Source organism: Lipotes vexillifer, unplaced genomic scaffold (assembly GCF_000442215.2).
Source record: "Lipotes vexillifer unplaced genomic scaffold, Lipotes_vexillifer_v1.1 scaffold1156, whole genome shotgun sequence".
NCBI classification, from domain to species: Eukaryota; Metazoa; Chordata; class Mammalia; order Artiodactyla; family Lipotidae; genus Lipotes; species Lipotes vexillifer.
Genome location: NW_006773601.1, coordinates 372,004 through 392,755, shown reverse-complemented (window position 1 = coordinate 392,755; position 20,752 = coordinate 372,004). Strand labels below are relative to the sequence as shown.

Genomic DNA, 20,752 nt, shown 5'->3' with positions numbered 1-20,752 from the left:
GTGTTATAAGTAGCACCACTCATAAAATTCTACTCTAGATTAATGGATGGAATAACAGGCCAGTTGGAAGGAATCACTTGCTGATATGAAAGCAAAGAACTTTTGCTACTTGGTGGTGGTGTTTTCCTAATTTAAATGGTAAAACATTTCTCAAATACTCAGATTTAACAAACTGGATACAAATTAATTCATCCTCTCTGACTTCACAAACTTGAGCATTAAATAGATTTGAAGACCAAGTAGCCATCTTTGGTATTGCTTTGACTAAAATAATTTGTTTAAAATCAATGATTAGATCAAGCCTCTTAGATAGCCTCATCCACCAGAGGGCAGACAGCAGAAGCAAGAAGAACTACAGTCCTGCAGCCTGTGGAACAAAAACCACATTCACAGCAAGATAGACAAGATGAAAAGGCAGAGGGCTATGTACCAGATGAGGGAACAAGATAAAACCCCAGAAAAACAACTAAATGAAGTGGAGATAGGCAACCTTCCAGAAAAACAATTCAGAATAATGATAGTGAAGGGGATCCAGGACCTCGGAACCACAATGGAGGCAAAGATCGAGAAGATGCAAGAAATGTTTAACAAAGACCTAGAAGAATTAAAGAACAAACAACCAGATGAGCAATACAATAACTGAAATGAAAACTACACTAGACGGAATCAATAGCTGAATAACTGAGGCAGAAGAATGGATAAGTGACCTGGAATACAGAACGGTGGAATTCACTACTGCGGAACAGAATAAGAAAAAAGAATGAAAAGAAATGAAGACAGCCTAAGAGAGCTCTGGGACAACATTAAACACAACAACATTTGCATTACAGGGGTCCCAGAAGGAGAACAGAGAGAGAAAGGACCAGAGAAAATATTTGAAGACATTATAGTTGAAAATTTCCCTAACATGGGAAAGGAAATTGCCACCCAAGTTCAGTAAGTGCAGAGAGTCCCATACAAGATAAACACAAGGAGAAACATGCAGACACACATAGTAATCAAATTCACAAAAATTAAAGACAAACAAAAATTACTGAAAGCAAGGGAAAAACGACAATTAATATACAAGGGGACTCCCATAAGGTTAACAGCTGATTTCTAAGCAGAAACTCTACAAACCAGAAGGGAGTGGCACGATATACTTAAAGTGATGACAGGGAAGAACCTGCAACCAAGATTACTCTGACCAGCAAGGATCTCATTCAGATTCGATGGAGATATCAAAAGCTTTACAGAGAAGCAAAAGGAAAGAGAATTCAGCACCACCAAACCAGCTCTACAACAAATGCTAAAGAAACTTCTCTAAGTGGGAAACACAAGAGAAGAAAAGGATCTACAAAAACAAACCCAAAACAATTAAGAAAATGGTCATAGGAACATACATATTGATAATTGCCTTAAACATGAATGGATTAAATGCTCCAACCAAAACACAAAGGCTTGCTGAATGGATACAAAAACAAGACCCATCTATATGCTGTCTACAAGAGACCCACTTCAGACCTAGGGAAACACACAGACTGAAAATGAGGGGATGGAAAAAGATACTCCATGCAAATGGAAATCAAAAGAAAGCTGGAGTAGCTATACTCATATCAGATAAAATAGACTTTAAAATAAAGACTGTTACAAGAGACAAGGAAGGACACTATACAGTGATCAAGGGATCAACCCAAGAAGAAGATATAACAACTATAAATATATATGCACCCAGCATAGGAGCACCTCAATACATAAGGCAACTGCTAACAGCTATAAAAGGGGAAATCGACAGTAACACAATAGTACTGGGGGACATTAACACCTCACTTACACCAATGGACAGATCATCCAAAATGAAAATAAACAAGGAAACAGAAGCTTTAAACGACACAATAGACCAGATAGATTTAATTGATATTTATAGGACATTCCATCCAAAAACAGCAAATTACACTTTGCTCGCAAGTGCGCATGGAACATTCTCCAGGATAGATCACATCTTGGGTCACAAATCAAGCCTCAGTAAATTTAAGAAAATTGAAATCATATCAAGCATCTTTTCTGACCACAACACTATGAGATTGGAAATGAATTACAGGGAAAAAAAACGTAAAAAACACAAACACATGGAGGCTAAACAATACATTACTAAATAACCAGAGGTGACTGAAGAAATCAAGAAGGAAATCAAAAAATACCTAGAGACAAATGGCAATGAAAACACGACAATCCAAAACCTATGGGATGCAGCAAAAGCAGTTCTAAGAGGGAAGTTTATAGCTATACAAGCCTACCTCAAGAAACAAGAAAAATCTCAAGTAAACAATCTAACCTTACACCTAAAGGAACTAGAGAAAGAAGAACAAACAAAACCCAAAGTTAGCAGAAGGACAGAAATCATAAAGATCAGAGCAGAAATAAATGAAATAGAAACAAAGGAAACAATAGCAAAGATCAATAAAACTAAAAGCTGGTTCTTTGAGAAGATAAACAAAATTGATAAACCATTAGCCAGATTCATCAAGAAAAAGAGGGAGAGGACTCAAATCAATATAGAAATGAAAAAGGAGAAGTTACAACAGACACCACAGAAATACAAAGCATCCTAAGAGACTACTACAAGCAACTCTATGCCAATAAAATGGACAACCTGGAAGAAATGGACAAATTCTTAGAAAGGTATAACCTTCCAAGACTGAACCAGGAAGAAACAGAAAATATGAACAGACCAATCACAAGTAATGAAATTGAAACTGTGAATCAAAAATCTTCCAACAAACAGAAGTCCAGGACCGGTTGGCTTCACAGGTGAATTCTATCAAACATTTAGAGAAGAGCTAACACCCACACTTCTCAAACTCTTCCAAAAAATTGCAGAGGAAGGAACACTCCTAAACTCATTTTATGAGCCCACCATCACCCTGATACCAAAACCAGACAAAAAAAAATACTACAAAAAAAGAAAATTACAGACCAATATCACTGATGAGTATAGATGCAAAAATCCTCAACAAAATACTAGTAAACAGAATCCAACAACACATTAAAAGGATCATACACCATGATCAAGCGAGAGATATTCCAGGGATGCAAAGAGTCTTCAATATACGCAAATCAATCAGTGTGATACACCATATTAACAAATTGAAGAATAAAAACCATATGATCATCTCAATAGATTCAGAAAAAACTTTTGACAAAATTCAATACCCATTTATGATAAAAACTCTCCAGAAAGTGGGCATAGAGGGAACCTACCTCAACATAATAAAGGCCATATACGACAAACCCACAGCACACATCATTCTCAATGGTGAAAACTGAAAGCATTTCCTCTAAGATCAGGAATGAGACAAGGATGTCCACTCTCGCCACTGTTATTCAACGTAGTTTTGGAAGTCCTAGCCATGTCAATCAGAGAAGAAAAAGAAATAAAAGGAATACAAATTGGAAAAGAAGAAGTAAAACTATCACTGTTTGTAGATGACATGATACTATACACAGAGAATCCTAAAAATGCCACCAGGAAACTGATAGAGCTAATCAACGAATTTGGTGAAGCTGCAGGATACAAAATTAATGCACAGAAATCTTTTGCATTCCTATACACTAATAACGAAAGTTCAGAAAGAGAAATTAAGGAAAAAATCCCATTCACCATTGCAGAAAAAAGAATAAAATACCTAGGAATAAACCTACCTAAGGAAACAAAAGACCTGTATGCAGAAAATTATAAGACACTGATGAAAGAAATTAAAGATGATACCAACAGATGGAGAGATATACCATGTTCTTGGATTGGAAGAATCAATATTTTGACAGTGACTATACTACCCAAAGCAATCTACAGATTCAGTGCAATCCCTATCAAATTACCAATGGCATTTTTTACGGAACTAGAACAAATCATCTTAAAATCTGTATGGAGACAAAAAAGACCCCGAGCAGCCAAAGCAGTCTTGAGGGAAAAAAACGGAGGTGGAGGAAGCAGACTTCCTGACTTCAGAGTATACTACAAAGCTACAGTAATCAAGACAATATGGTACTGGCACAAAAACAGAAACATAGATCAATGGAACAAGATAGAAATCCCAGAGATAAACCCACGCACCTATGGTCAACTAATCTATGACAAAGGAGGCAAAGATATACAATGGAGAAAAGACAGTCTCTTCAATAAGTGGTGCTGAGAAAACTGGACAACTACATGTAAAAGAATGAAATTAGAACACTCCCTAACACCATACACAAAAAGAAACTCAAAAAGGATTAAAGACCTACATATAAGGCCAGACACTATAAAACTCTTAGAGGAAAACATAGGAAGAACACTCTTGGACATAAATCACAGCAAGATCTTTTTTGATCCACCTCCTAGAGTAATGGAAATAAAAACAAAAATAAACAAATGGGACCTAATGAAACTCCAAAGCTTTTGCACAGCAAAGGAAACCATAAACAAGATGAAAAGACAACCCTCAGAATGGGAGAAAATATTCGCAAACGAATCAATGGACAAAGGATTAATCTCCAAAATATATGAACAGCTCATGCAGCTCAATATTAAAGAAACAAAAAACCCAATCCAAAAATGGGCAGAAGACCTATATAGACATTTCTCCAAAGAAGACATACAGATGGCCAAGAAGCACATGAAAAGCTGCTCAACATCACTAATTATTAGAGACATGCAAATCAAAACTACAATGAGGTATCACTTCACACCAGTTAGAATGGGCATCATCGGAAAATCTACAAACAAGAAGTGCTGGATAGGGTGTGGAGAAAAGGGAACCCTCTTGCACTGTTGGTGGGAATGTAAATTGATACAGCCACTATGGAGAAAAGTATGGAGGTTCCTTAAAAAACTAAAAATGGAATTACCATATGATCCAGCAATCCCACTACTGGGCATATACCCAGAGAAAACCATAATTCAAAAAGACACATGCACCCCAGTGTTCATTGCAGCATTATTTACAATAGCCAGGTCATGGAAGCAACCTAAATGCCCATCGACAGACAAATGGATAAAGAAGTTGTGGCACATATATACAATGGAATTTTACTCAGCCATAAAAAAGAATGAAATTGAGTCATTTGTAGAGATGTGGATGGATGTAGAGACTGTCATACAGAGTGAAGTAAGTCAGAAAGAGAAAAACAAATATCGTATATTCACGCATGTATGTGGAACCTAGAAAAATGGTACAGATGAACTGGTTTGCAGGGCAGAAGTTGAAACACAGATGTAGAGAACAAACGTATGGACACCAAGGGGGGGAAACCACAGTGGGGTGGGGATGGTGGTGTGTTGAATCGGGCGATTAGTATTGACATGTATTCATTGATGTGTATAAAATTGATGACTAATAAAAATAAAAAAAATAAAATCAATGATTAAATGTATAAAACACTGCTCTCAATAGAACTTTATGCAATGGTGGAAATGTGCTGTATCTGTGCTGTTCTATATGGCAGCCCATAGCCTCTAGCCACATGTGGTTATTGAGTATTTGAAATGTACTAATGAGATTAAAGAACTGAAGTTTTTATTTTATTTTCATTAATTTAAATTATTACATGTGGCTAGTAGCTTTTGTTTTGGACAATGCAGTCTTTAGAATATAATAGTATATATGTGCAATTAAAATGAAATTTTTCTTTGGGGAGTATTTTTTGGAAAAGTTGAAACTATGATGAATATACTTAAACAATTTATATACATGTAATTTTTATAGCCACATGACTGAAAGTATTCTTCCAGTGGTTTTGTACTTAAAAAAAATTATATATTTTACTAGATAGATTTCAGGAACATAAATATTCTTTTGTAGTTAGTTTTTATGTATTTCTTTTGTATAACCAATACTACATTCTGAAATAATCAAATAGGTTTTCACATTCAATTTTAAAAAAAGAATGACAATAGGAAGAAAAGAAGATACTCTGAGATGAGAGACCTCAGATTTAGTTTCATTTGCCATTGGTGTGCTTGGCAGTATTAAGGCATTTGCAGAATTTTTGTGGCTACTGATTTAACTCTAAGTTGGAGATACAGTTTATGTAAATTTCCTTTGAAAAAGTTAGAGCTATACAAAATGAAAAGTGTTATAAATGTTTTCGTTAATTATGGAACACGTCAGAAATTTTATTCATTTTCTGTGAATATGCTTTTGAGTTTTAAACATTGTGATCCTTAATCATTTGATTTTTGATGAGAGCAATGCCTCTGCTTGGTAGAAAGGTAAAATTATTAAGGGATATAAATTATTGAAATAAAAGTTTGACTAAAACAAAGTCGTAATTGAATAATTTTGGCATAAATTATTAAAGATATGACTACTTGGGGGGATTATTTTCAGAGTAGTTTTTCTTATCTAGGACCGAGATTAGGAAAATTTAATAACTATTTGCAAGCAGTTTATTTAATATATTAATACCTCTTATCTTTGCAATTACCAAGTGAATAAAATATTTTAGTATTATGACTAAATAGTTTCACTTTAGTATTTGAACTGTTTAAGCAGTTTATGTGTATTTTTATTCAACTAGCATTCAATTGTTATTGGTTTTATTTTGCAGCATCATTACTTTTAAGAGGTGGTAATTATTTAAAACTTTGTCCACAAGCATTTTGAATTCTATAGAACCGATGGCTTCTTCATAAGTTGTGTATTATGTAAAGTCACAGGTGCAGCCTCAATATGAATGATGAACTTTTCTGTATGTAATAAAAAATAATTTTTGAAGCAATATATATTTATATTGGGTTGGCCAAAAAGTTCGTTAGGGTTTTTTTCCCTAAGATGTTACAGAAAAACCCCAATGAACTTTTATCTAACCCAATATTTATATATGATAATCATTACCCTATATCTGTCTTAAAATAGTGGTTTTAACTTTCCCTAAGTTGCATTACACTAAGAGTCTTCTCATATATTAAGGATGGTAGTTCAATATTTAAAAATTTTTAATACAACTACGAAATGATCTTACTATTTGGCATTTAGTGTTTTGTGTTATGTTCGGATGTAGTGTCTGTTATAGGATAAATCGCTGAAAATGAAGTTTTAGGTAAAAGCAATTCTGTTTTCTGCCATGTAGCTCAGGTTTTAAGATGCATTGTTTTAAATTACAGTCAGTTTAGCTTAATCTTGTTTATTTTTATAATAACTTTTTCTATTTTTATAGTAACTTTATATTTTTATATAAAGATGCTTGATGTTTTTCAAAAAATGATACTATTATTAACACACTCTTCCCTGAGTACAGAAAGAGTATAGTACATTCAGCCCTTTACCTAACTAAATATTTGACATGTAGGTCATCTGTAACCCTACTACTTCTAAGCATGTTCTGTTAATCTTACTTCTCTTTAGTAAACATAACATTTCATAATTAGTTTGCCTATTCTCTTTAAAAACACCAATATGCATATTTCACAGTTCTCTTTGAATTTGATAAATTTAATGTTGATGTAAAAAATCAAATGTTTTGAGTAACATTACTCAGAGACATCTTAGATTGATCATATCTAATTCAGAATAATAAACATTTCACAGGGTCATTAAAGTCTTAGCTTTTAAGGCATTCTAGTATTCAGTATAACCCTTTAATTGGTATGTGCTAAGATCTTGAAATATGTTTGATTTGCTGTGAGATTAAGGATAGAGGCAAAATTCTTTATTTTTTATTTTACTTATTTTTTTAAAGACACCTAGCTGTTGGGTAGAAGAAGGCACAGAAAAGAGGTCACATCAGCGTTCTGCATCATGGGGGAGTGCTGATCAACTAAAAGAGGTAAGTCACTTCTGTTTTCAGTCTATGTCCTGCTTTGGTCCTAGCAAATTATATTAACTATTTCCTGAATATAATGATACTTCCTATATTTGTGATAAACTTACCTCTCTCAGAGTTTTAAGGGTTGCCTTCCACATTTTGGTGAACAATTCTGAGTTTACATTATTTGTGCCCTTCATATTCTTTATAAATATTTCTTATGTACCCACTCAGCTTTTGCCTTTCCAGAATGAAGTCTGATTTTATGTAATTTTGTCTTGTTTATTTATTATATTTTGTTCCCACTTCAGCTTTCTTATTCTTGAGTTACCGCAACTAGAACTATAGATCACAATTTTTACAAAGGTAGGATAGTGTTTTCTGCTTCTTATAATTTTTTAATGATATCCAGCATATTGTCGCCCTTTGAGACCTGATAGTATAGTGGAATCCATGTCTTTGAGAAACAGTTATTATAACCCATTCCCTTATGAATAACCCAAATTATGATAATTTTATGTATCAATATATTTTTTGATTATTTTCCTGTAGTGTTCTCTTTTATCCGTCTAAATTCTTATTTATTTGCTTTTATAAAATTACAGAAACTTAGAGTTGGAAGGTCATCTAGTCCATCTCCTATATAAACACCCCTTAGAAAACATTAATCTAGTCTATTACAGTCATTCTCAGTGAGAAAAGCTTATCACTTTGCAAGAAAACCAAACCAGTTCTGTTTGTTGCCACTTAAGTTGTTAGTTTATTTTGTACTATATTGAACTCAAAATCATACCCCTAAGTTTTGACTCGGCCCTCTGTATCAATATTGAATAAGTCTAATTTAAATATTTGAAAGGCTTGCAATATGTCATTTTCCTCCAGGGTAAACATTGACATTTCTCTCAAATATATTTCATATGCCATAGTATCCATACCTCTTAGTATCATTTTCACATACTATAGGTTATCAGTATTTCTCATATACTGTGGTGTCTGGACTGAATAGATATAGTAGTCTATTAGCATGATTTTGCCTGTGATTGTATTACATTTTTAGGAACTTCTTTATATTATTGATGTACAGAAATCCTCAACGCCTATCTATGCACACAAACACATATGCGCAAAATCAGTTTTTCCCAACAGCAACAAAAAACAAAGGAAGCTGAGTCTAATATATCTAGTCTAAAATAGGTACATATCTATGCACAGAATATTGAGTAATATTGAATAAAAAGTAAATTTGCTCTTTTATCTTAGAGGTAAATACAATCTCAAAGTTATAGCCAAGATTAGGTATAGTTGACTTTGGACTACAGCAACACATGATATACACTATTAAAAAAGGAATGGCTGACATGACTGAGTGAGAGATTTAATTACTTTCCTCACAAAGCAATCATAAAGCTGGACAAAACTGTCAAAACAAATTCATCACTCTGGAAATCAACCAAATAAATTGAGAAACTTTATTCATGAAAAGTACTGAACTCAGGGTAAGAATCTTAGTTGCAAACAAATAGGGAGGACCAATGGCTCTGCTAGTCTGAGACTGCAGTCTAATTTGTGACAAGCAACAGACTCATGGAGTAGCAGGATTTTATAGAGAGTTCTAGGAGGTAAGACAATCTTGGGGGCTTGATAAGTTCACCACATATCACAGGTTGATTGGAGGCTGTAGACAGGCACAGCAGAATATCAAGTGGGCCCAGTCACCCACGTATCACTGGTTAGTGGAGCCTAAGAATATCTGGAAAGGAGATCAAACAGGCCTAGTGGTAATAAAATCTGAGGCCAACTTTTAAAAGGCCCAAACTTTGAATGCACTCCTCATTTCACACACAAATCCTCATTCAAATACACACACATCCTGAGAGTGGAAGCTTTACTGGATTGAGATGTTTGAGTAAAATCTCTGAATAGTTTTTGGCTAAACACTAAGGTGACACTGGAGACCAGCTTAAAATGGTCTTAAAAAGCCAGTCGTAGAAAGAAAAATGATGGGGGGGGGATGGAGTAGAGATATCAGCAACCACACATGGTGGGGAAAACAGACTTTCAGTCCATCAGCCACCCTCAGAGAAAATCAGAATCTAGAGTTGCTCCAATATATTATCTAAAATGTCCAACATTCAACAAAAAATTTAGAGATATGCAAAGAAACAAGAAAGGATGACCCATAGTTAAGGAAAAAAAAAAACAGTCAATAGAAACTGTATCTAAGTGTCTCCATATGTTGGATTTAGCAGACTAAAACATCAAAGCAGCTATTATAAGTATGTTCAAAGAACTAAAGAAAACCATGTTTAAAGCATCAAAGGGAAGTAGGACCACAGTGACACAATGAATAAAGAATTTCCACATAGATGTAATTATTGTAAAAAATATACAAACAGAAACTGTAGCATTAAAAAGTATAGTAATTTAAAAAAATTCACTAGATGAGTTTGATAGAAGATTTAAGATGGCAGAAGGATCAGTGAATTTGAATATAGGTCAGGAGAATTTATATACTCTGAAAGAGCAGAGGGAAAAAGACTGAAGAAAAGTGAAGCCTCAGAGGCCTGTGGGGAAACATTAAGTTCATACATATATACATAATGGGAAACTGAGGGGAGGAGAGGGGAGTTAAAAAATATTTGAAGAGATAATGGCAGAAAACTTTCCAGATATGATGAAACACAATCTATATAGATTCAAGAAGCTCAACAAACCCCAAGTAGGAAAACACACAGAGCTGTACATAGACACATCATAGTTAAACTGTTGAAAGCTAAAGGAAAGGAGAAAATCTTGAAGCTGGAAGAAGAAAATGACTCATTACACATAGGGGACCAATAATACCTTTAACAACTGGTATTTTTCATCAGAAATAGTGGAAACCATAAAGCATGACATATTCAAAGTGCTAAAAGAAAAATATCAACCAAGGATTCTATATTCAGAAAACCCAGTCTTTTAAAATAAAGGTGAAATAAAGTATTCCTGGATAAACAAAGATTGACTAGACTGTCTTACAAGAAATACTGAAGATATTGACTCCAGTTTAATTCAAATCAATAGGAAGAATTGAAGAATGTTGGCAAATATGTGGGTAAATATAAAACAGTCCGTAGATAGATTTTTCTCATTTTTCTAAGATTATATAAAACAATAATTCTAACACTGTTGTGTTGGGTTTATAACATATACATTTAATATATATGACAATAATAACACAAAAGAAAACAAGGGAAAAGACATATTTTGGAATATAGTTTCTTTTTTACTGGAATTAAATATTATTTTGAAGTAGATTATAATAAATTAGAATTCATGTTATAATCCCTACAGCAGTTGCTAACAAAATAACTCTATAAGAATAGAAAATAAAAAGTATCAGAAATGGATTAAAAAGATAGAATAAAAAATATTTATCACAAAAGAAAGCAGTGTAGGAGGAAGAGAGAAATAAAAAAGATGTGACAAATAGAAAAATAGCAAAATGGCAGGAATAAATCCAAGTATTTAACTAATTACATTAAATGTGAATGGAGTGAACATTCTATTCAAAAGGCAGAGGTTGTCAAACTGGATAAAAAAGCAACACTCAGCTATATGTCGTCTATAAGAAACACATTTAGATTCCAAGACACAAACAGGTTGAAAGGAAAAAGATGGGGAAAGATACACAATGAAAACAGTAATGATAAGGAAACATCAAGACAAAATAGACTTTAAGACAAGAAGTATTACTGAAGACAAATAGAGACATTTCATAATGACTAAAAGGTCAATACATTCAGGAAGATATAGCAGTCAAAAATTGTATGTACATCTAACAACAGTCTCAAAATGCATGAAGCAAAACTGTGGAAGGAGAAATTCAGTTTCTCTAATTGGGGATTTCAATACCTTACTTGCAATACTTTAAAGAACTACTAAATAGGTAGAAATCAGCAAGGAGATAGAGGAGTTCAACAGTATCATCAGTCCGTTTGACCTAAATGACATAAATAGAAAGCTCTACCCATTGACTGCAGAATACATATTCTTTGCAAACACGTGTGAAACATTTTCTGGGTGAGACTATATACTGGGCCATAAAACAACTCTCAGTAGTTTACACAGGACTGAAGTCATATAACAGAAAGAAATCTTTAACAAACCCAAATATTTGTCAATTAAAGAACACTTACCTAATACCACAGGGAAATTTTAAATATTTAAATAAATGAAAGCAAAAAGACAACTTAGAATTTATGTGTACAGGTAAAGCGATGCTTCAAGGAAAACTTAAACCTTAAGTGCATATATAAGAAAAAGAGAAAATTCTCAAATCAGTACTTTAAGCTTCCATCTTAAGAAACGAGACAAAGAAGAGCAAAGCAGAGCAAAAGCAAGCAGAGGAAGGAAATGATAAAGAATATAGCAAAAACCAATGAAACAGAAAAATACTGGAAAAAAGCCAATAAAACTAAAAGTTGGTTCTTTGAAAAGATCAACAAGGTGGACAAACCTTTAGCTAGACTGACCAAGAAAAAAAAAACACACAAATTACTAAAATCAACAGTGAAAGGGGTGACATTACTACCAACCTTACATAACTTAAAAGTATTATAATGGAATATTATAATCAAATTTATGTCATCGATTTAGAAAATAAGCCAAAATGGATAAAATTCCAGCAAGACACAAATTACTAGAAAGAAATTACCAAGACTGATTTAAGAACAAATAGAAAATTTGAGCAGACTTGTAACAAGTAAATAAATTGAATTAGGAATTTAAAATCTTCCCACAAAGAAAATCCCAGGATTGGATTTGGTGAATTCTATCAAATATTCAAAGAAGAAACAATGTTAATCATTCACAAACTCTTTCAGAAAATAAAAGAGAAGGGAGAACTTACCAATTCATTTTATAAGTCCAGAGTTATCTGATTTCAAAGGCAGGCAAAGACATTAACATTTCAGATCAATATCTCTCTTGAATGTAGATGCAAAAATCCTTAACAGAATATTAGCAAACCAAATCCAGCAACTTATATAAAGGATTATACACCAAAAGCAAATGCGACTTGTTCCAGAAATGCAAAGTTCTTTTAAGATCCAAAATTCAATTAATGTAATAAACACTATATTAATAAAATAAAGAAACAAAACTGCATAATTATCTCAGTAGAGTCACAGAAAGCATTTGCCAAAGTGCAGCATCCATTCATGATAAAAATCTCTAAACAAACCAGGAATAAAAAAGAATTTTCTCTGCCTGTTAAACAGCATTTATGAAAGACATACAGAGAATATCATATTCAATGGTGAAAGCAAGAATGCTTTCCTCTAAGATAAGAAATAAGGTAGTGATGTCCACTGTCACCTTGTCACCACTGCTATTCACTTGCACAGGAGGTTCTAGTCAGGCAAGAAAAATGAATAAAAGACATCCAGATTGTTAAGGAAGTGGTAAAACTGCCTTCATTCAGAGATACATGATCCTATATGTAGAAATTATAGGGAACATACAAATATATTACTAGAACTAATACAAGTTCAGCAAGGCTGCAGAAAAAAAGATCAACATTCAGAAATCAAGTGTTTGGTTGTTTGACCTGAGGTGACCCACCGCGGGAGCTTACAGGCACTTTGGTGGGGTGAATGGTGGACTCTGGCAGTGTTCACACCAAGGAGTACTCCCCAGAACTTCTGCTGCCAGTGTCCTTGTCCCCGCGGTGAGCCACAGCCACCCCAGCCTCTGCAGCTGACCTTCCAACGCTAGCAGGAGAATTGAATGTGCTGTCACAGTTGTGAAAACTGATTAAAGGTAGAGTCTATGCGACCAGAGGGCAGACAGACAGCAGAAGCAAAAAGAACTACAATCCTGCAACCTGTGGAACAAAAACCACATTCAAAGAAAGACAGACAAAAGTAAAAGGCAGAGTACTATGTACCAGATGAAGGAACAAGATAAAACACCAGAAAACCAACTAAATGCAGTGGAGATAGGCACCTTCCAGAAAAAGAATTCAGAATGATGATAGTGAAGATGATACAGGACCTCGGAAAAAGACTGAAGGCAAAGATGAAGAAGATGCAAGAAATGTTTAACAAAGACCTAGAAGAATTAAAGAACAAACAAACAGAGATGAACAATACAATAACTGAAATGAAAAATACACTAGAAGGAATCAATAGCAGAATAACTCAGGCAGAAGAACAGATAACTGACCTGGAAGACAGAATGGTGAAAATCACTTCCGTGGAACAGAATAAAGAAAAAATAATGAAAAGAAATGAAGACAGCCTAAGAGACCTCTAGAACAACATTAAACGCAACAACATTCGCATTATAGGGGCCCCAGAAGGAGAAGAGAGAAAGAGCCTGAGAAAATATCTGAAGAGATTATAGTCAAAAACGTCCCTAACAGGGGAAAGGAAATAGCCACCCAGGTTCAGGAAGCACAGAGACTCCCAGGCAAGATAAACCCAAGGAGAAACACGCCAACACACATAGTAATCAAATTGACAAAAATTAAAGACAAACAAAAATTATTAAAAGCAACAAGGGAGAAACCACAAATAAGATACAAGGGAACTCCCATAAGGTTAACAGCTGATTTCTCAGCAGAAACTCTACAAGCCAGAAGGGACTGGCATGATATATTTAAAGTGGTGAAAGGGAAGAATCTACAAACAAGATTACTCTACCCAGCAAGGATCTCATTCAGATTCGACGGAAAAATCAAAAATTTTACAGACAAGCAAAAGGAAAGAGAACTCAGCACCACCAAACCAGCTCTACAACAAATGCTAAAGGAACTTAGTGGGAAACACAAGAGAAGAAAAGGACCTACAAAAACAAACCCAAAATAATTAAGAAAAAGGTAATAGGAACATACATATCAATAATTGCCTTAAATGTGAATGGATTAAATGCGCCAACCAAAAGACACAAGCTCGCTGAATGAATACAAAAACAAGACCCATATATATGCCATCTACAAGGGACCCACTTCAGACCTAGGGACACATACAGACTGAAAGTGAGGGGATAGAAAAAGATTTCCATGCAAATGGAAATCAAAAGAAAGCTGGAGTAGCAATACTCATATCAGATAAAATAGACTTTAAAATAAAGAATGTTACAAGAGACAAGGAAGGACACTACATAATGATCAAGGGATCAATCCAAGAAGATATAACAATTATAAATATATATGCACCCAACACAGGAGCACCTCAATATATAAGGCAACTGCTAACAGCTATAAAAGAGGAAATCGACAGTAACACAATGGACAGATCATCCAAAATGAAAATAAATAAGGAAACAGATGCTTTAAACGACACAATAGACCAGATAGATTTAATTGATATTTATAGGACATTCCATCCAAAAACAGCAGATTACACTTTCCTCTCAAGTGTGCATGGAACATTCTCCAGGATAGATCACATCTTGGGTTACAAATCAAGCCTCAGTAAATTTAAGAAAACTGAAATCATATCAAGCATCTTTTCTGACCACAACGCTATAAGATCAGAAATGAATTACAGGGAAAAAAACGTAATAAACACAAACACATGGAGGCTAAACAATACGTTACTAAATAACCAAGAGATCACTGAAGAAATCAAAGAGGAAATCAAAAAATACCTAGAGACAAATGACAATGAAAACACGACGATCCAAAACCTATGGGATGCAGCAAAAGCAGTTCTAAGAGGGAAGTTTATAGCTATACAAGCCTACCTCAAGAAACAAGAAAAATCTCAAGTAAACAATCTAACCTTACACCTAAAGTAACTAGAGAAAGAAGAACAAACAAAACCCAAAGTTAGCAGAAGGACAGAAATCATAAAGATCAGAGCAGAAATAAATAGAAACAAAACAATAGCAAAGATCAATAAAACTAAAAGCTGGTTCTTTGAGAAGATGAACAAAATTGATAAACCATTAGCCAGACTCATCAAGAAAAAGAGGGAGAGGACTCAAATCAATAAAATTAGAAATGAAAAAGAAGTTACGAAAGACACTGCAGAAATACAAATACAAAGCATCCTAAGAGACTACTACAAGTAACTCTTTGCCAATAAAATGGACAACCTGGAAGAAATGGACAAATTCTTAGAGAGGTATAACCTTCCAAGACTGAACCCGGAAGAAACAGAAAATATGAACAGACCAATCACAAGTAATGAAATTGAAACTGTGATTAAAAATTTTCCAACAAACAGAAGTCCGGGACCAGATGGCTTCACAGGTGAATTCTATCAAACATTTAGAGAAGAGCTAACATCAGTCCTTCTCAAACTCTTCCAAAAAATTGCAGAGGAAGGAACACTCCCAAACTCATTTTATGAGGCCACCATCACCCTGATACCAAAAGCAGACAAAGGTACTACAAAAAAAGAAAATTACATACCATTGTCACTGATGAATATAGATGGAAAAATTCTCAACAAAATACTAGCAAACAGAATCCAACAACACATTAAAAGGATCATACAACATGATCAAGTGGGAGTTATCCCAGGGATGCAGGATTCTTCGATATACGCAAATCAATCAGTGTGATACACCACATTAACAAACTGAAGAATAAAAGCCATATGATCATCTCAATAGATGCAGAAAAATCTTTTGACAAAATTCAACACCCATTTATGATAAAAACTCTTCAGAAAGTGGGCATAGAGGGAACCTACCTCAACATAATAAGGGCCATATACAACAAACCCACAACAAACATCATCTCAATGATGAAAAACTGAAAGCATTTCCTCTAAGATCAGGAACAAGACAAGATGTCCACTCTCAACACTATTATTCAACATAGTTTTGGAAGTCCTATCTGTGGCAATCAGGGAAGAAAAAGAAATAAAAGGAATAGAAATTGGAAAAGAAGAAGTTAAACTGTCACTGTTCGCAGATGACATGACACTATACATAGAGACTCCTAAAGATGCCACCAGAAAATTACTAGAGCTAATCAGTGAATTTGGTAAAGCTGCAGGTTACAAAATTAATGCACAGCAATCTTTTGCATTCCTATACACTAACAATGAAAGATCAGAAGGAGAAATTAGGGAAACAATCCCATTCACTATTGCAGCAAAAAGAATAAAACACCTAGGAATAAAACTGCCTATGGAGGTAAAAGATCTGTACCCAGATAAGTATAAGACACTGATAAAAGAAATCAAAGGTGACACAAATGGAGAGATATACCATGTTCTTGGATTCAAAGAATCAATATTGTGAAAATGACTATACTACACAAAGCAATCTACAGATTCAGTACATTACCTATCAAATTGCCAATGGCATTTTTTACAGAAGTAGAAGAAAAAGTCTTCAAATTTGTATGGAGACACAAAAGACCCCGAATAACCAAAGCAATCTTGAGGGGGAAAAAACGGAACTGGAGGACTCATGCTCCCTGACTTCAAACTATACTACAGTGCTACAGTAATCAAGATACTATGGTACTGGCACAAAAACAGAAATATAGATCAATGGAATAAGATTAAAAGCCCAGAGATAAACCCATGCACATATGGTTACCTTATCTTTGACAAAGGAGGCAAGAATATACAATGGAGAAAAGACAGGCTCTTCAATAAGTGGTGCTAGGAAAACTGGGCAGCTACGTGTAAAAGAATGAAATTAGAACACTCCCTAACACCATACACAAAAATAAACTCAAGGGCTTCCCTGGTGGCGCAGCGGTTAAGCATCTGCCTGCCAATGCAGGGGACACGGGTTCAAGCCCTGGTCCAGGAAGATCCCACATGCCATGGAGCAGCTAAGCTGGTGTGCCACAACTACTGAGCCTGCGCTTTAGAGCCCGCGAGCCGCAACTACTGAAGGCCGCGTGCCTAGAGCCCGTGCTCTGCAACAAGAGAAGCCACCACAATGAGAAGCATGTGCACTACAATGAAGAGTAGCCCCACTCCCTGCAACCAGAGAAAGCCCACACGCAGCAACGAAGGCCCAATGCTGCCAAAAATAAATTAATTAATTAAATTAATAAGCTAAAAAAAAACCCCAAACTCAAAATGGATTAAAGACCTAAATGTAAGACCAGACACTATAAAACTCTTGGAGGAAAACATAGGAAGAACACTCTTTGACATAAATCACAGCAGGATCTTTTTTGACCCACCTCATAGAGTAATGGAAATAAAAACAGAAATAAACAAATGGGACCTAATGAAACTTAAAGCTTTTGCACAGCAAAGGAAACGATAAACAAGACGAAAAGACAACCCTCACAATGGGAGAAAATACTTGCAAAGGAATCACCAGACAAAGGATTAATCTCCACAATATATAAACAGCTCGTGCAGCTCAATATTAATAAACAGCCCAATTAAAAAATGGGCAGAAGACCTAAATAGACATTTCTCCAAAGAAGACATACAGATGGCCAAGAAGCACATGAAAAGCTGCTCAACATCACTAATTATTAGAGAAATGCAAGTCAAAACTACAATGAAGGTATCACCTCACACTGTTTAGAATGGACATCATCAGAAAATCTACAAACAGTAAGTGCTGGAGAGGGTGTGGAGAAAGGGAACCCTCTTGCAGTTTTTTTTTTTTTTCCAAACACATAGACTTTTTAAAATTTATATTTTTTACAGCAGGTTCTTATTAGTTATCCATTTTATACATATTACTGTATATATGTCAATCCCAATTGCCCAATTCATCACACCACCACCACCACTGCCCCCCACCACTTTCCCCCCTTGTTGTCCATACGTTTTTTTGTTCTTTCTCTGATTGCTTTAGGTGTAAGGTTAGGTTGTTTATTTGAGATTTTTCTTGATTCTTGAGGTGGGATTGTATTTTTGATTTCCTCTTTGATTTCTTCAGTGATCTCTTGGTTATTTAGTAACGTATTGTTTAGCCTCCATGTGTTCGTGTTTTTTACATTTTTTTCCCTGTGATTCATTTCTGATCTCATAGCGTTGTGGTCAGAAAAGATGCTGGATATGATTTCAATTTTCTTAAATTTACTGTGGCTTGCATTGTGACCCAAGATGTGATCTATGCTGGAGAATTTTCCATGTGCACTTGAGAAGAAAGTGTAATATGCTGTTTTCGGATGGAATGTCCTTTAAATATGAATTACATCTATCTGGTCCGCTGTGTCATTTAAAGCTTGTGTTTCCTTATTTATTTTCGTTTTGGATGATCTGTCCACTGGTGTAAGTGAGGTGTCAAAGTCCCCCACTATTATTGTGTTACTGTCAATTTCCTCTTTTATAGCTGTTAGCGTTTGCCTTATGTATTGAGGTGCTCCTATGTTGGTTGCATATATAATTGTTATATCTTCTTCTTGGATTGATCCCTTGATCATTATGTAGTGTCCTTCCTTGCCTCTTGTTACATTCTTTCTTTTAAAGTCTATTTTATCTGATATAAGTATTGCTACTCCAGGTTTCTTTTGATTTCCATTTGCATGGAATATCTTTTTCCAGCCCCTCACTTTCAGTCTGTATGTGTCCCTAGGTCTGAAGTGGGTCTGTTGTAGATTGCATGTATATGGGTCTTGTTTTTGTGTTCATTCAGTGAGCCTGTGTCTTTTGGTTGGAGCATTTAATCCATTCATGTTTAAGGTAATTATCGATATGTATGTTCCTATTACCATTTTTTTAATTGTTATGGGTTTGTTTTTGTAGGTCCTTTTCTTCTGTTGTGTTTCCCACTTAGAGAAGTTCCTATAGCCTTTGTTGTAGAGCTGGTTTGGTGGTGCTGAATTTTCTTAGCTTCTGCTTGTCTGTGAAGCTTTTGATTTCTCCATGGAATCTGAATGAGATCCTTGCCGGGTAGAATAATCTTGGTTGTAGGTTCTTTCCTTTCATCACTTTAAATATATCATGCCACTGCCTTATGGCTTGTAGAGTTTATGCTGAGAAATCAGTGGTTAATGTTATGGGAGCTCCCTTGTATGTTATCTCTCATTTTTCCCTTGTTGCTTTCAGTCAGTTTTCTTTGTCTTTAATTGTTAGCAATTTGATTACTATGTGTCTTGGTGTGTTTCTCCTTGGGTTTATCCTGCCTGGGACTCTCTGTGCTTTCTGGACTTGGGTGGCTATTTCCTTTCCCATGTTAGGAAAGTTTTCGACTATAATCTCTTCAGATATTTTCTCTGGTCCTTCCTCTCTCTCTTTGCCTTCTGGGACCTCTATAATGTGAATGTTGTTGTGTTTAATGTTGTCCCAGAGGTCTCTTAGGCTGTCTTCTTTTCTTTTCATTCTTTTTTCTTTATTCTGTTCTGCAGCAGTGAATTCCACCATTCTGTCTTCCAGGTCACTTATCCGTTCTGCTGCCTCAGTTATTCTGCTGTTGATTCCTTCTAGTGTATTTTCATTTCAGTTATTGTAGTGTTCATCTCTGCTTGTTTTTTCTTTAATTCTTGTAGGTGTTTATTCTTTAATTCTTCTAGGTCTGTGTTAAGCATGTCTTGCATTGTCTTGATCTTTGCCTCCATTCTTTTTCCAAGGTCCTGGATCACCTTCACTATCATTATTCTGAATTCTTTTTCTGGAAGGTTGCCTATCTCCACTTTATTTAGTTGTTTTTCTGGGGTTTTATCTTGTTCCTTTATCTGGTACATAGCTCTCTGCCTTTTCATCTTGTCTGTGAATGTGGTTTTTGTTCCACAGGCTGCAGGACTGTAGTTCTTGCTTTTGCTGTCTGCCCTCTGGTGGATGAGGCTATCTACGAGGCTTGTGCAAGTTTCCTGATGGGAAGGTTGGATACAGCTGGGTGTTGCTCTGGTGGGCAGAGCTCAGTAAAACTTTAATCCACTTGTCTGATGATTGGTGGGGCTGGGTTCCTTACGTGTTGGTTGTTTGGCGTGAGGCGACCCAACAGTGGAGCCTACCTGGCTCTTTGGTTGGGCTAATGGTGGACCCTGGGAGGGCTCACACCAAGGAATACTTCCCAGAACTTCTGCTGTCAGTGTCCGTGTCCCCACAGTGAGCTACAGCCA

At 35.1% G+C, this 20,752-nt stretch overlaps 1 protein-coding gene across 1 annotated transcript in view; it reads left to right on the top strand.

Annotated features, from left to right (window-relative positions):
• Positions 1-20,752, top strand: part of GLCCI1 (glucocorticoid induced 1) — a 142,571-nt gene that overhangs the window by 79,848 nt on the left and 41,971 nt on the right. Inside the window, exon 5 of the mRNA XM_007448446.1 lies at positions 7,699-7,785. Within this exon, the coding sequence (XP_007448508.1) occupies positions 7,699-7,785 (87 nt within the window). The remainder of the gene's footprint in view (positions 1-7,698; positions 7,786-20,752) is intronic.